Source organism: Uloborus diversus, chromosome 4, assembly GCF_026930045.1.
Source record: "Uloborus diversus isolate 005 chromosome 4, Udiv.v.3.1, whole genome shotgun sequence".
Lineage (NCBI taxonomy): Eukaryota > Metazoa > Arthropoda > Arachnida > Araneae > Uloboridae > Uloborus > Uloborus diversus.
The window spans coordinates 113,631,165-113,642,037 of NC_072734.1; the positions used below are offsets into that span (position 1 = coordinate 113,631,165).

A 10,873-nucleotide genomic window follows, 5' to 3' on the forward strand; every position below is an offset into this window, starting at 1 on the left:
GTTCTTGGTGAAGTTGTTGTCTTGTCAAATTGCTATAAATTTGGAATATTTGAAAATTTAATTTGATAAATTCAAAATGAGTAGCAAAGCACAACCGCCAGAGCTGAAGAGGTAACTGCTTTTAAATGATTTTTTACAACAGTTAATTTTGTTACGAATAATTTTTTGCAAGGAACTCGGTACATACCTGATTGTAGAAGGCATGCTTTTCTCATAGTCAGCTCAATGGCAATCCAAATTGGGAGGAGAGGGAAGGGGTGGATATTTGCTTTTATCACTAAGAAAGACATTGTAGGAAAACTAGGGGAGGGTTTTTTTCTCAGATCTTGCACCTCCAAAGAGAAAAAGCTGCTATTGTTAAAGCTTTAGCAACCAAAATCTGGAAAGGGTTTTAGATATTAATTCTTTTTGGAGTGAACCATTGTTGGATTTTGTTAAAGAACAGACTCGGAATCTGTTTACTGTAATGAAACTTTATACTAATTTCGTATCTGAGCAAATAGAAATGATTTCACCCAAGTTAAGGAAGTAGTGTCGGCATTGAAAGTAGTAAATGATTGTGCTGAGTGAGCAGTTAAATTAACAAGAGATTTTAATTTGAAACTTACTAATGATAAACGGCATCATCAACTCGTTTTTCAAATGGCGGAAATCAAACTGAAAATTAGTGGAATTTCCGTGAAATTTTTTAAAAAAGTAATTTTAGCAAAAAGATTTAAAGTTTTAATTATTGTGCATTATTAAAAGAAAAGTAAGAGAGAAAGTGTTTTTCTGTTGTGTAAATTTTATAAAACTTAGAGAAACAAAATATTTCTCAATAAATTGGGTTTTAAAAACTTTTAAGGGTGTTGAGCTGTCATTTAATACTCTTCAAATGGTTTAAAATTTAGCAAGACACTTATTTGCATAAAGTGTCACAATTATCCATGGTATGCGAGTTGAAATTCCAAAAAAATTTTTCCCATACAACTTTGGGACAGTCTAGTACACAGACTTAGAACACAAAATCCTCCAGGTGTAGATCAGCTTGTATCTGACTCATATCCACTGATAGTTTCTGCCAGATACAAGTGAAAAATTATTACAAAGAAAATATCAGCAATATCCCCATCTTTTTTAAAAAAGATCTCATTCTCATCTATCAGTGGGTCTACTTGACTAATTCAGTCAAATCCTGATTTAACGATCCTCCCTTTAACAAATTTTGCAATTTAGGTAATTTTTCTCCAGCCCCCCCCTGACTAAAATGAAAGCCCCTATTTACTGAATAATAAACCCCGCAATGAGGGAAATTATTTTAATAGCAGAAAAAACTTTTGTTTTGTTAATTTGAATTTAAAAAAAAACTAATTTTTTTAAACTTCATACCCTTATATTACGAACAACTCTGATTTAACGTATACAAGTTTTGGTCCCGGTGAATTCTTTAAATTGGAATCCGAACATACGATGGCGGCTAAAATTAAGAGGTTCTGAAAATACTAAAGCTAACTAGAACTGATTGCTTTTAATGTGAAAAACATTGTTTTAATCTTTATCATGCTTTAGATGCACAAATTAGTGAACAACAAAAATATTTTTAGGTTAAATATTTATTGCATCATGCTTATTTTGTCAAAAAAGGAGCAAAAAATTATTTTGGATGTTCATGAGAGGTCTGTTAATCTTAAAATAATTGGTTAAAATTTTTATCACACCTTTAAAATGTCATTTGGCACAACTTTAGCTGGTATGCATATTGATTTTAGAAAGAACGATTTTTCTTGGGACTGTCTACTGTGTGAACTTTTATTATTTGAAATAAATAAAAGTAACTAAGGCCCCAGGACCTACTATAATCTTGATCCAAATGTTCTGAGTAATTAAAAAAACAAAAAAACTGATTGATAAGTTAATGAATTTTCAAAGTTTTCAAAGTGTTGTTTTAAGTTTGTTATGCACTTAATTTATCTGTATTTTTTTTTGCTTTACAGGTACATGGATAAAAAGCTCCATCGTAAGTTTGCTTAGAAATAACTTTATGCACTTTATTTCACTATGTTTATTACTGAATACAGTCGTCCCTCGCTACTTCACGCTTCGACTTTCGCGGGTTCACTACATCGCGGCTTTTTTTTTTAAATTTTGAATATAGCATTTAGTTTTTTTTATGCGCTCGTTTAAACTACTTCCTACATACGAATAACAAAGTATGTCTTTTAAGTAAGGTTAGCTCTTCTGAGGGCTGTAGTTGTACTAGTTGAGGGAGTGGCGGTATAAAATCGTCGAAGAAAGAGTTGGGAATCGCTATCTCATTTTAATCGCTAAACACTAACTGAAAATTATAAATCACTATTATTGCATCTGTAATTGTAAATGTTGTTCAACAATGTACGAGATTGTTAAGTTGTATACGTAATACCTTAAATGAGGTTAAATGTAGAGGAAGAACGGGAGCATATAAGGTCACTAACTGGCAATTAATTCATCATCGAACAAGTTGAGTTATTTTCATAGATTAGTAGATAGATTGTAAGAACTTCATGTGTGTGTTTAGTTTATTTCTCAATGATTAACAATGTGATATATATTTCGTCTAATTTTGTGCAATATATTAAGTAATACAAATGCAATGGTGGCAAAGGATGCTGTTTCATGTCTAGGGGGCTCTAACTATGTTAGAAACCTATTTAAGTTGTCGTAAAGCAAGTGTCATGCGCTCTAATTAGGAAAATGCTCGGTTTATAAATACAGAATCCTACTTAGCGGAAATTCAGTTATCGCGGTAAAGTTTGGAACGAATTAACCGCGATAAACGAAGGTTGACTGTACTTTATGCACTTTTAATTTAAGTTAAGAACTTTGTTATTAAGTTTTTTTAATTTAAATATAATGTTTACAATTCCTATTTAACTTTAAGTTTTATAATTTCAGTTAAATTAAATGGAGGTCGTCACGTTGTTGGAGTTCTGCGAGGCTTTGACCCATTTATGAATTTAGTCATGGACGATGCTGTAGAACAACAAAAAAATGGCGAGAGTCATGAGATTGGAATGATTGTAAGTTTTTGATTTTACTTAATAAATTGTGTTTTAAAAAAGGCACCATGCAAATTTCTTTTTTTTTTGGGGGAGGGGGGGGCTCAGATATTTTCCCCACGGTTTAGCAGGATATTTCCCCCATGGATTCCGCTTTTTGTACAGATTCAGGTTATTAAAATTTTACATTTTTAATAACTCATTCATTATTGGCAGGAGAAAAGATATTTTTACATTTTTGCAAAGAAAAAAGTACTAAAAGCAGGGAAGTTCTAACTTCTAAGGGGGGGGGGGGCTTGAGCCCAAACTTGTGCCCCTATATAGGCGCTCATGTCCACATCCTTAAGGGGCCCCAAGGGTCCAAGAAATTGAAAGAAACTAGCACTTAGAATTATTAACGTTGCAAATATACACTGCTGGCCTCTGGTAAGAGCCCTACATAGCACCCGAGGGTCCCCTGTTCCTATTACAGTAATGACTTGCCCAGATTAGGGACCCTCGGGAAGTGGAAAGAGCCCTACAGATTTTGTACCAGGGGCCCAATTTTTATAGAGCCAAGCCTAGCTATATGTGATGGTCATGTGACACTTTAGAGAGCTATATGCCTGATTTGAAATGGAATGGCTCAATATTGTACTATCACTGTAGGAAATAGAGAAGAGACTGCTGATTATTACAGGGTTGCCAACTGCTCCGCATTTTGTGGAGTTGCACCGCAAAGAAGTTATTTTGCTCCACATTTCCCACTTAGTATTAATTCTGACCAGTCTTGCCAAAGATTTTAATAAAATAAAATTTATTTTTATTATATTCTACTAGTTTATTATGACAGACATGCAAATATGGGAAATTAAAGATGCTTGTACTCCAAGCGTGACGTAGTGTTTAATGCTGTTTTATTAGTTAAAAAATTTTTTTTTATGCCAGTGCTTAAAATGATTATCAAAGCTCAAAAACAGTTTTAGTTAAGAGGTTAAAATTTTTTAAATATTGATTTGTATACAAGATACCAAACTGCTGTGCAAAATTTCAAAATACTCCTCAAAATTACCACAGATGCTCCTCAAATAGTTTCTAGAGGGTTGGCAGCCTGCCCTGTTATTTCCCTATAGTAGTTTGATTTCACCCTAACGTGTGTGACATTTTTAAACTGTTTTTTCTTTTCAAAATGATTTTTCATTAGTTTAGCATCAAAAATCAAGCATCAGTTAATATTATCTTATTTTACATCCTTTTGTAAAAGAATTACACAACGAGTATACTGTGGTGCTAAACGCAGAAGTCGTATCTGCAGCCGAGTTCAAAATGAAAAGCTCCTATAAAACATTGCATTTAGGTGAGGTCTGATAATGAACCACGTGGTGACCGTAACTCAATTTTGATAAGAAGTGCAGATAACGACTTTTGTGCTTAGCACGACAGTATAAGAATTCTCAATTTTATATAATTTGTAATTTTATAAAATTTGTAACACCATGATGTAATTTTTTTTTTTTTTGTGTACACTCTTTGTACTTGTGTGACAACTGAAGAGGTAAAAGTCACACTTAACAGGTTTTATAAAAGAAATAATTAGTTATAGAAAACTGGAGAATAATTATATTCTGTCACACACCTTACAGTGGAATCTCCCATTTGCATATGACTGAAAACTTAAGACGTTTTGGAATTGTTTTATAATGAATACAAGTTTTTTCAATTTTTTTCCAGGTAATTCGAGGGAATAGCATTGTATTGCTCGAAGCACTGGACAGAGTTGTGTGATTTATAAATTTTCACTTCACAATTTCACAAGTTTTTTTTCATGTCATTATTCATTGTACTTGTCATAAGAAAATAAAAAACTTTTCTGTTATCTAATTTTCCAGTATTGGTACATCAGTGTTTTTTACTAACTTGTGGAAGGCATGGTCGCAGAGTCAAAGAGAAAATGAAAGAACTAAAAGTTTCCTAGAGTTGTCTCAAAACGGGGTTTCAGATGATAGTAAGCTATTGCGAAAGTTGAATGACATTGAATGAAGGTTGCTTCAACCATGATTGAAGACCAGTGCAGTGACACATGAGGAAAAATCAAGGAATCTTCTGGGGGAAAATTATTCCAGCTGTCTGGCAAAACTTTAGTGGTTTTCTTTTTTGGCATTTCTTTTCATTGGGCAAAATAAAGAAAACAAAACTTAGTTTCCCTGCTCTCCAGAAAAAGGTTTAACAAAAAAAAGTTTTAGAGAGATAAGTATTGTATTTTTGCATAGTCTGCTTTGTATTGTGTACTGTTCAATAAGTAATACATCAGTGTGGGGTTAGATCACTGAAATCAGCGAGATCAGGGAATTTTATTAATCAGGGAAATATCAGGGAATTTTGAAGAAATTAAGGGAAAATAGATTAAAAGAATTTTTTTTTTAATTTTTGCTTTGCAAAATTAAGTACCCTACTTCCTTGCGCATTTTCTGCCAATTTATCTGTTTAAATTAAATAAATACAGTTAATAAGGTGTGATTGATTATATACTGCTGCATATTTCTGCATCTTTTTTTTCTCAGGGTCAATTTATTGAATCTTAACTTATACATCACAGGATGAACTTTCTAAGCCCCAAAGCAGAATACGAATAAATATGCGACCAGGCCCGCGCCATGCCTGATCAGCGCCGTCGTGCAAATGTCTTTTGAGCGCCTTTATGCAGTGGCGTTCATGGAATATGAAGTTAACATATGGAGTGAGGTTTTGTAGATAAATATAATATCGAAAAAAAAGTTTGGTATTTAATGTATTGGAAAAAAACAATGTGTAAACATTTTTTGCTTTGTCCAAATGTAGTCTAAAATACATTTATTGAAAATTAAGTTTTTATTTTTCAAAAAATAACAATGAAAGCAAATTTATATACTTGCATATTATATATTGAACACATCTTATACTAAATAAACTGATTGACATTATCAGCTTACAGTTAGGAACCAGTGGTGCAACCAGAAAATGGTTTTAGGAGGGGCAGTGCACTTTTTTTATTTTTTCCATACGAACTAAGCTTGAATTCTTCAAGAGCCAAGTTCATCTCTTTCTCTTTCTAGAAGTCAAAAATTGGGAGATGGTGCGTCTGAGTTTGCTTTCCTGGAAATGTTTTAGAACATATGAAGCGTTTAACTGCAAAAGTCATTCAAATATCTCCAAAAAACCTTTTTTAGAACAAATTCACATATCTGTCGCCAAAAAAAGATATGAATTACAATAACATTTCCTGTTTCATTTAAAACGTTTACGGTATCATTTTTAAACTCTCCGACTGGTCCGAGATTGTTGGCCTTACTTAAATATTGCTCTGAAAAAACTGAAGAAAACATATTTGCATAGAAGTTGGAATTTGAGACACCTACTTTTGAAGCTATGCATTTCATAAATAATATTGTACATTGTATATACAGGGTGTATCAGTACATCGTTTACAGACTTTCAGGGCAGGTAATGTACACCTAGACAATGGGAAATCACAAAGCAATGCATGGTCGGAAACAATTTCCTGACACAATATGTGTCGGCAGAAAGCACAAGAAAGACAGGACAAATAAGAGGAAAAAACAAGTTTATTATTTTTAACACAGTGAAAATGCTGGCAAGTTTTTGTCTGGTGTGTGTGATAGATGTCATTATGTAAACGGAAGCATCAGATGACGGTGCATGCACACGCGTTTTTTGTTGCCGCGCTCGCTTTGACGTTCGATCTTTGATGCGGCGGAGATGTGAGGTGTGCATCACGGGCCGTTGTAGTAATTTCGAACATCTTTGATGAGGATCGTTGGCTCCTTCATGTTCATTTTTCTTAGTTTTCTTAGTCTGTACCAAAGATAATAAACATGTTTTCTTATATTATAGGTGTCTTGTCTTTTTGGTGATTTGTGCTGTCACTACCGTGCCATGAAAGTTTCCGACCATACATTGCTATGTGATTTCCCATCATCTAGGTGTGCTCTATCTGCCTTGAACTTCTGTAAACGCTGTACTGATACACCCTGTACATAGTGTATAGATATATATACATATACATATATATATACACACACAGAGAAAGAAAGATATAGAGAAAGCTGGTAAAACCTCTGATTTAGCATGGGGTCGGTTAGAACTGTAATACTAGTAGGTTGGAATTGGGAGGGGGGGGGGGGGGGGTCTGGGGTGTTCTTCCACGGAAAAATTTCAAAATTTTAGTTCTAAAAGTGTTAGACGATCCGTAAGCAGTAAGCTCAATGAGCAGTATAATTTCAACGCCGCCATTAGAGTTTAGGAAAATGTTTTTTTTTTGCGGTCGGAGATTTTTTTTCTACTTGGAATTTTTTGATCGGTAAAGTCTGGCGCTTTTTTGGCTTTGGCACTGTTGTGCGCCGCACGACCTTGCACATTGGGACGGCATGGCCTTGTATGCAACGTACGTCGCAGAACAGAGGCCTAAGCTGCAGAACAAGTCTGTTCATTTGTAAGAGGAAAAGTCAGACAAATTTTCTGCAGAAATTCCATAGACTTTGAAATTTCTGCAGAAACTGCACATTTTCTACAAATTTCTTCCAACTCAAGTTAAAATTTTGCAGAAATTCTGCAGATTTCTTTAAATTGGAAAAAATTCCAAAATTCCCCAAATTACGATAATTTGGCAGAGAGCTTGCGATGTTGAATTCGCTAAGTCATTTGCAAGAACTTTAGATTTACTTTGAATTTACAGAAATCTGTAGAATTTGTACAAAATTAAAATATTTGCTGAAATTCTACTGATTTCAGCAGAGTGATTTCTATATTTGTTTTGTTAAGTTCTCCTCGTTTTCTTCTTCAGGCTTCACAGCTTTCTTATAGATCTGAGAAGATTCTGATTTTTCTAATGTTTTTGGTTCCCGTCCTTATTTTTTCCAATCAATCTTCATCCACTGCAATTTCCGCCATAAACGTATGATTTGAAAACATGCTAAAATTGAAACATGTCGAAAATTGCGGGTCTTGTTTGACATTTCAATCCCTTTGTATCCAGAAAATATTTCAATTATTAAGAAAGTTTCGAAGTGTTTTATTATATGCATCCCAAACTTGACTCATTTTATTTATCATTTTAGTAATTTATTTATGAACATTATTTTAATTAATCCATCATACCATGTAAAACTAAGCAAAAAACAAAAAAAACTTGGTTTGACACCTATATTTGGATTTTTATAAAAAAATTTATCATTGCTCTTTCATTTTAGAAAACATCTTTACTAATAATAAAGCTGAAAGTCTGGATCTCTCTCTGTCAGGATCTATGTGACGCGCATAGCGCCTAGACAGTTTGGCCAATTTTTATGAAATTTGGCACAAAATTAGTTTGTAGCATGGGGGTGTGCACCTCGAAGCAATTTTTCAAAAATTCGATTTTGTTCTTTTTCTATTCCTATTTTAAGAACATTTTCCCGAACAAAATTATCATAAGATGGATGAGTAAATTACCAAGTTATCATAACATGGGCAAGCCAATTGGCGAGAAATTCACTATACAGGGTTCGTACGGGTCATGGAAATCCTGGAAAGTCATGGGAAAAAATAACAGAATTTCAGACTGGAAAAGTCATGGAAAATTGAAATTTTGATTGAAAGTCATGGAAATTTATTTCAAGTCATGGAAAAATGTCCTGGACAAAGAGAAAGGAACAGTAGCTGAAGGAGGGTTAGAAATCTTGAGTGATTAAACAGTATAGCACATAAAAGCTATTAAAAGTGGGAAAATTGAACGATCCAAAAATCAAATCTGAATTTTGAAATCTCATTGCATCCACTTCTGTCGCAGCCGCTTGCCATTTTTTGCGATGTGATTTTACTGCCTGGACATCCCTTATTTTTAATTTTTTGTTATTTTCAACACTTCTTATGTTTCATATTCTGTAGTATCAAAATTTCACGTTCTTAGTTTCGCCACGCCCACTCAAAAAAAAGCAATTCGGTTGCATACAAGTTCGATTCCATCACTCGTAAGGACTTTATTATTAAATTTATCACAGTTTATCTTAATTTGTTGAATGTTTTAGAAAATAAAGATCTTAAGTCAGGCGATAGAATACAGAAAAAGAGGAATTCTAATGCTCTAAAACAGTAGTGCCCAACATACGGCACGCAAAACTAATCCATGCGACCCACTACTACGTTCAGTGTCGGGAATTACAAGTGTTCTGGAATTTCTGAACCTATTAATTTATGTGCATTTGAAAATATGCAAATTTGTAAACAAAACAAATATACTTTTAAAGCAGAAGATTGATTCATTACTGAATGTTTTTTTTTTTCAAAAAAACATCTGGTTTAGAAACATAAAGATTTAAACTATGTGCCTTTACTTTAAAGAACCAAAATACTGTCAAGTTACGTGTATGATTAAAGGCACTGTTCACACTAAAAGGTAACTTTTGAAGCAAATTTATTGAAACTTAGTGATGACTCATTCAATCTTTGTCCCATTCAATGTCAATCTACCTGTTTAAAAAAAAACATTTAAGCATCATCATATTTGTTTCACTGCTTTTTTACTTTACGAAAATTTATATGTTGAAGACAAATAAAAATAGTTTTTTAAGTGTGCACTTATATTTTTTCCTTTACGAGTAAGTGCTTCAATGAGACTGTGGCAATCATATAGACGTTTTGCTAATGCTCATTTCCAAATATTACCAAGTTTGAGATTAAATAGTGCTATTCTCTTCGTGTAACGAGGTCATGGAAATTTTCATTGAAGTCTTGGAAAAGTCATGGAATTTTTTCATGCAAATAGAGTATGAACCCTGACTATACATTATTTGCAAATATAGAGGTGAACCATAAAACCTTTTAATTTTTCTACTACAGGCAAAGCTGTGCGGGTACCACTACTTAAAAATATTTTTCAAGAATCTCAATCGTTTCAGGTTTTACACCTTGTTAAAGTTTTTTTTTGATTTTCATGATTAACTAATTTTGTAAATTCAATGCTCTTTAATTAACCATTTGGTTGAAAGCTATGATGTTTCCGAAAGTTTCTCATTTCCACCGGAATGAATAGCGACAGTCAAGTTTTAAAAACAAAAACAAAAAAAAAAAAAAAAAAAATAGATGAAACGATTTTGATTTTGGGCATCCGATTAGTAGAAAATTTCGCGTTTTTAGGAGTACAATGCTTGAAGTATACTTGCAGAACAATTTTGGTCAAATGATTTTACGTTGCGGAATATCGTAAAGTATTCTGCTTTGGGGCTTCTAAGATTGCTTCTGTGTCTGTAAAGTTGTTTTTTTACGTAGCTTTAAATTTCTTTTCACACGTTCCATGCTGCGTAAAATAAACAACCCCACAGACAAAGAGAAAGCTATCATTAACGCCTTAACTCCCTTGCCTTTACTTATTATCTTGAAGTAATTTACCAAAGTAAGTTAGCATAAAAGTATGACCTTCAGGGCCCTTATGTTTCATGGGAAACCTTTGCAATTTGCAATATGATACCTCTGCCATTGCAGATGACCCTGAGTTTGCAGTGAAGTATGATGTGGAGATAGCAAAACTTTCCTCTCTGTATTTCTTATGAACAATTGATCCTTACTTGTTATCGCATTTACCAAAATTCGGTTTTATGGCGGTATTTGAATTTTACGATTTATATCAGCCAGGTTGGTGGCAATTTGCTGTCTTGGCAGAATTTCAAATTTATGTATCATCTCAACCAAGTTTAAGGGATTAATTGTCTTGGCCACAGTTGTGATTGCATTTTGCACAGGCACTGAATCACGAAAGTGAATATCAGTCATGCTGGAAGACAAAATCATCCAAAGTCCTTCTCTCGAGCAATAGGCGCCGAAAGCAAAGGGGAATCCAAAAATCT

At 33.4% G+C, this 10,873-nt stretch overlaps 1 protein-coding gene across 1 annotated transcript; it reads left to right on the forward strand.

The window, feature by feature from the left end:
- LOC129221280 (small nuclear ribonucleoprotein G-like) lies at nt 1-4,877 on the forward strand. Its single transcript, XM_054855736.1, has 4 exons — nt 1-111; nt 1,974-1,996; nt 2,914-3,038; nt 4,728-4,877. The coding sequence occupies exons 1-4, from the start codon at nt 77-79 to the stop codon at nt 4,779-4,781; spliced, it is 237 nt and encodes a 78-aa protein (XP_054711711.1). The 5' UTR covers nt 1-76; the 3' UTR covers nt 4,782-4,877.
- The last annotated feature ends 5,996 nt before the right edge of the window (nt 4,878-10,873 follow it).

What these genes read in the sequence shown, in the direction of transcription:
- LOC129221280 (XM_054855736.1), top strand. Translation starts at nt 77, where the DNA reads ATGAGTAGCAAAGCACAACCGCCAGAGCTGAAGAG. An exon ending in CAACCGCCAGAGCTGAAGAG is followed by an intron (nt 112 to 1,973) that starts GTAACTGCTTTT and finishes TTTGCTTTACAG; the next exon opens with GTACATGGATAAAAAGCTCC. An exon ending in GTCATGAGATTGGAATGATT is followed by an intron (nt 3,039 to 4,727) that starts GTAAGTTTTTGA and finishes ATTTTTTTCCAG; the next exon opens with GTAATTCGAGGGAATAGCAT.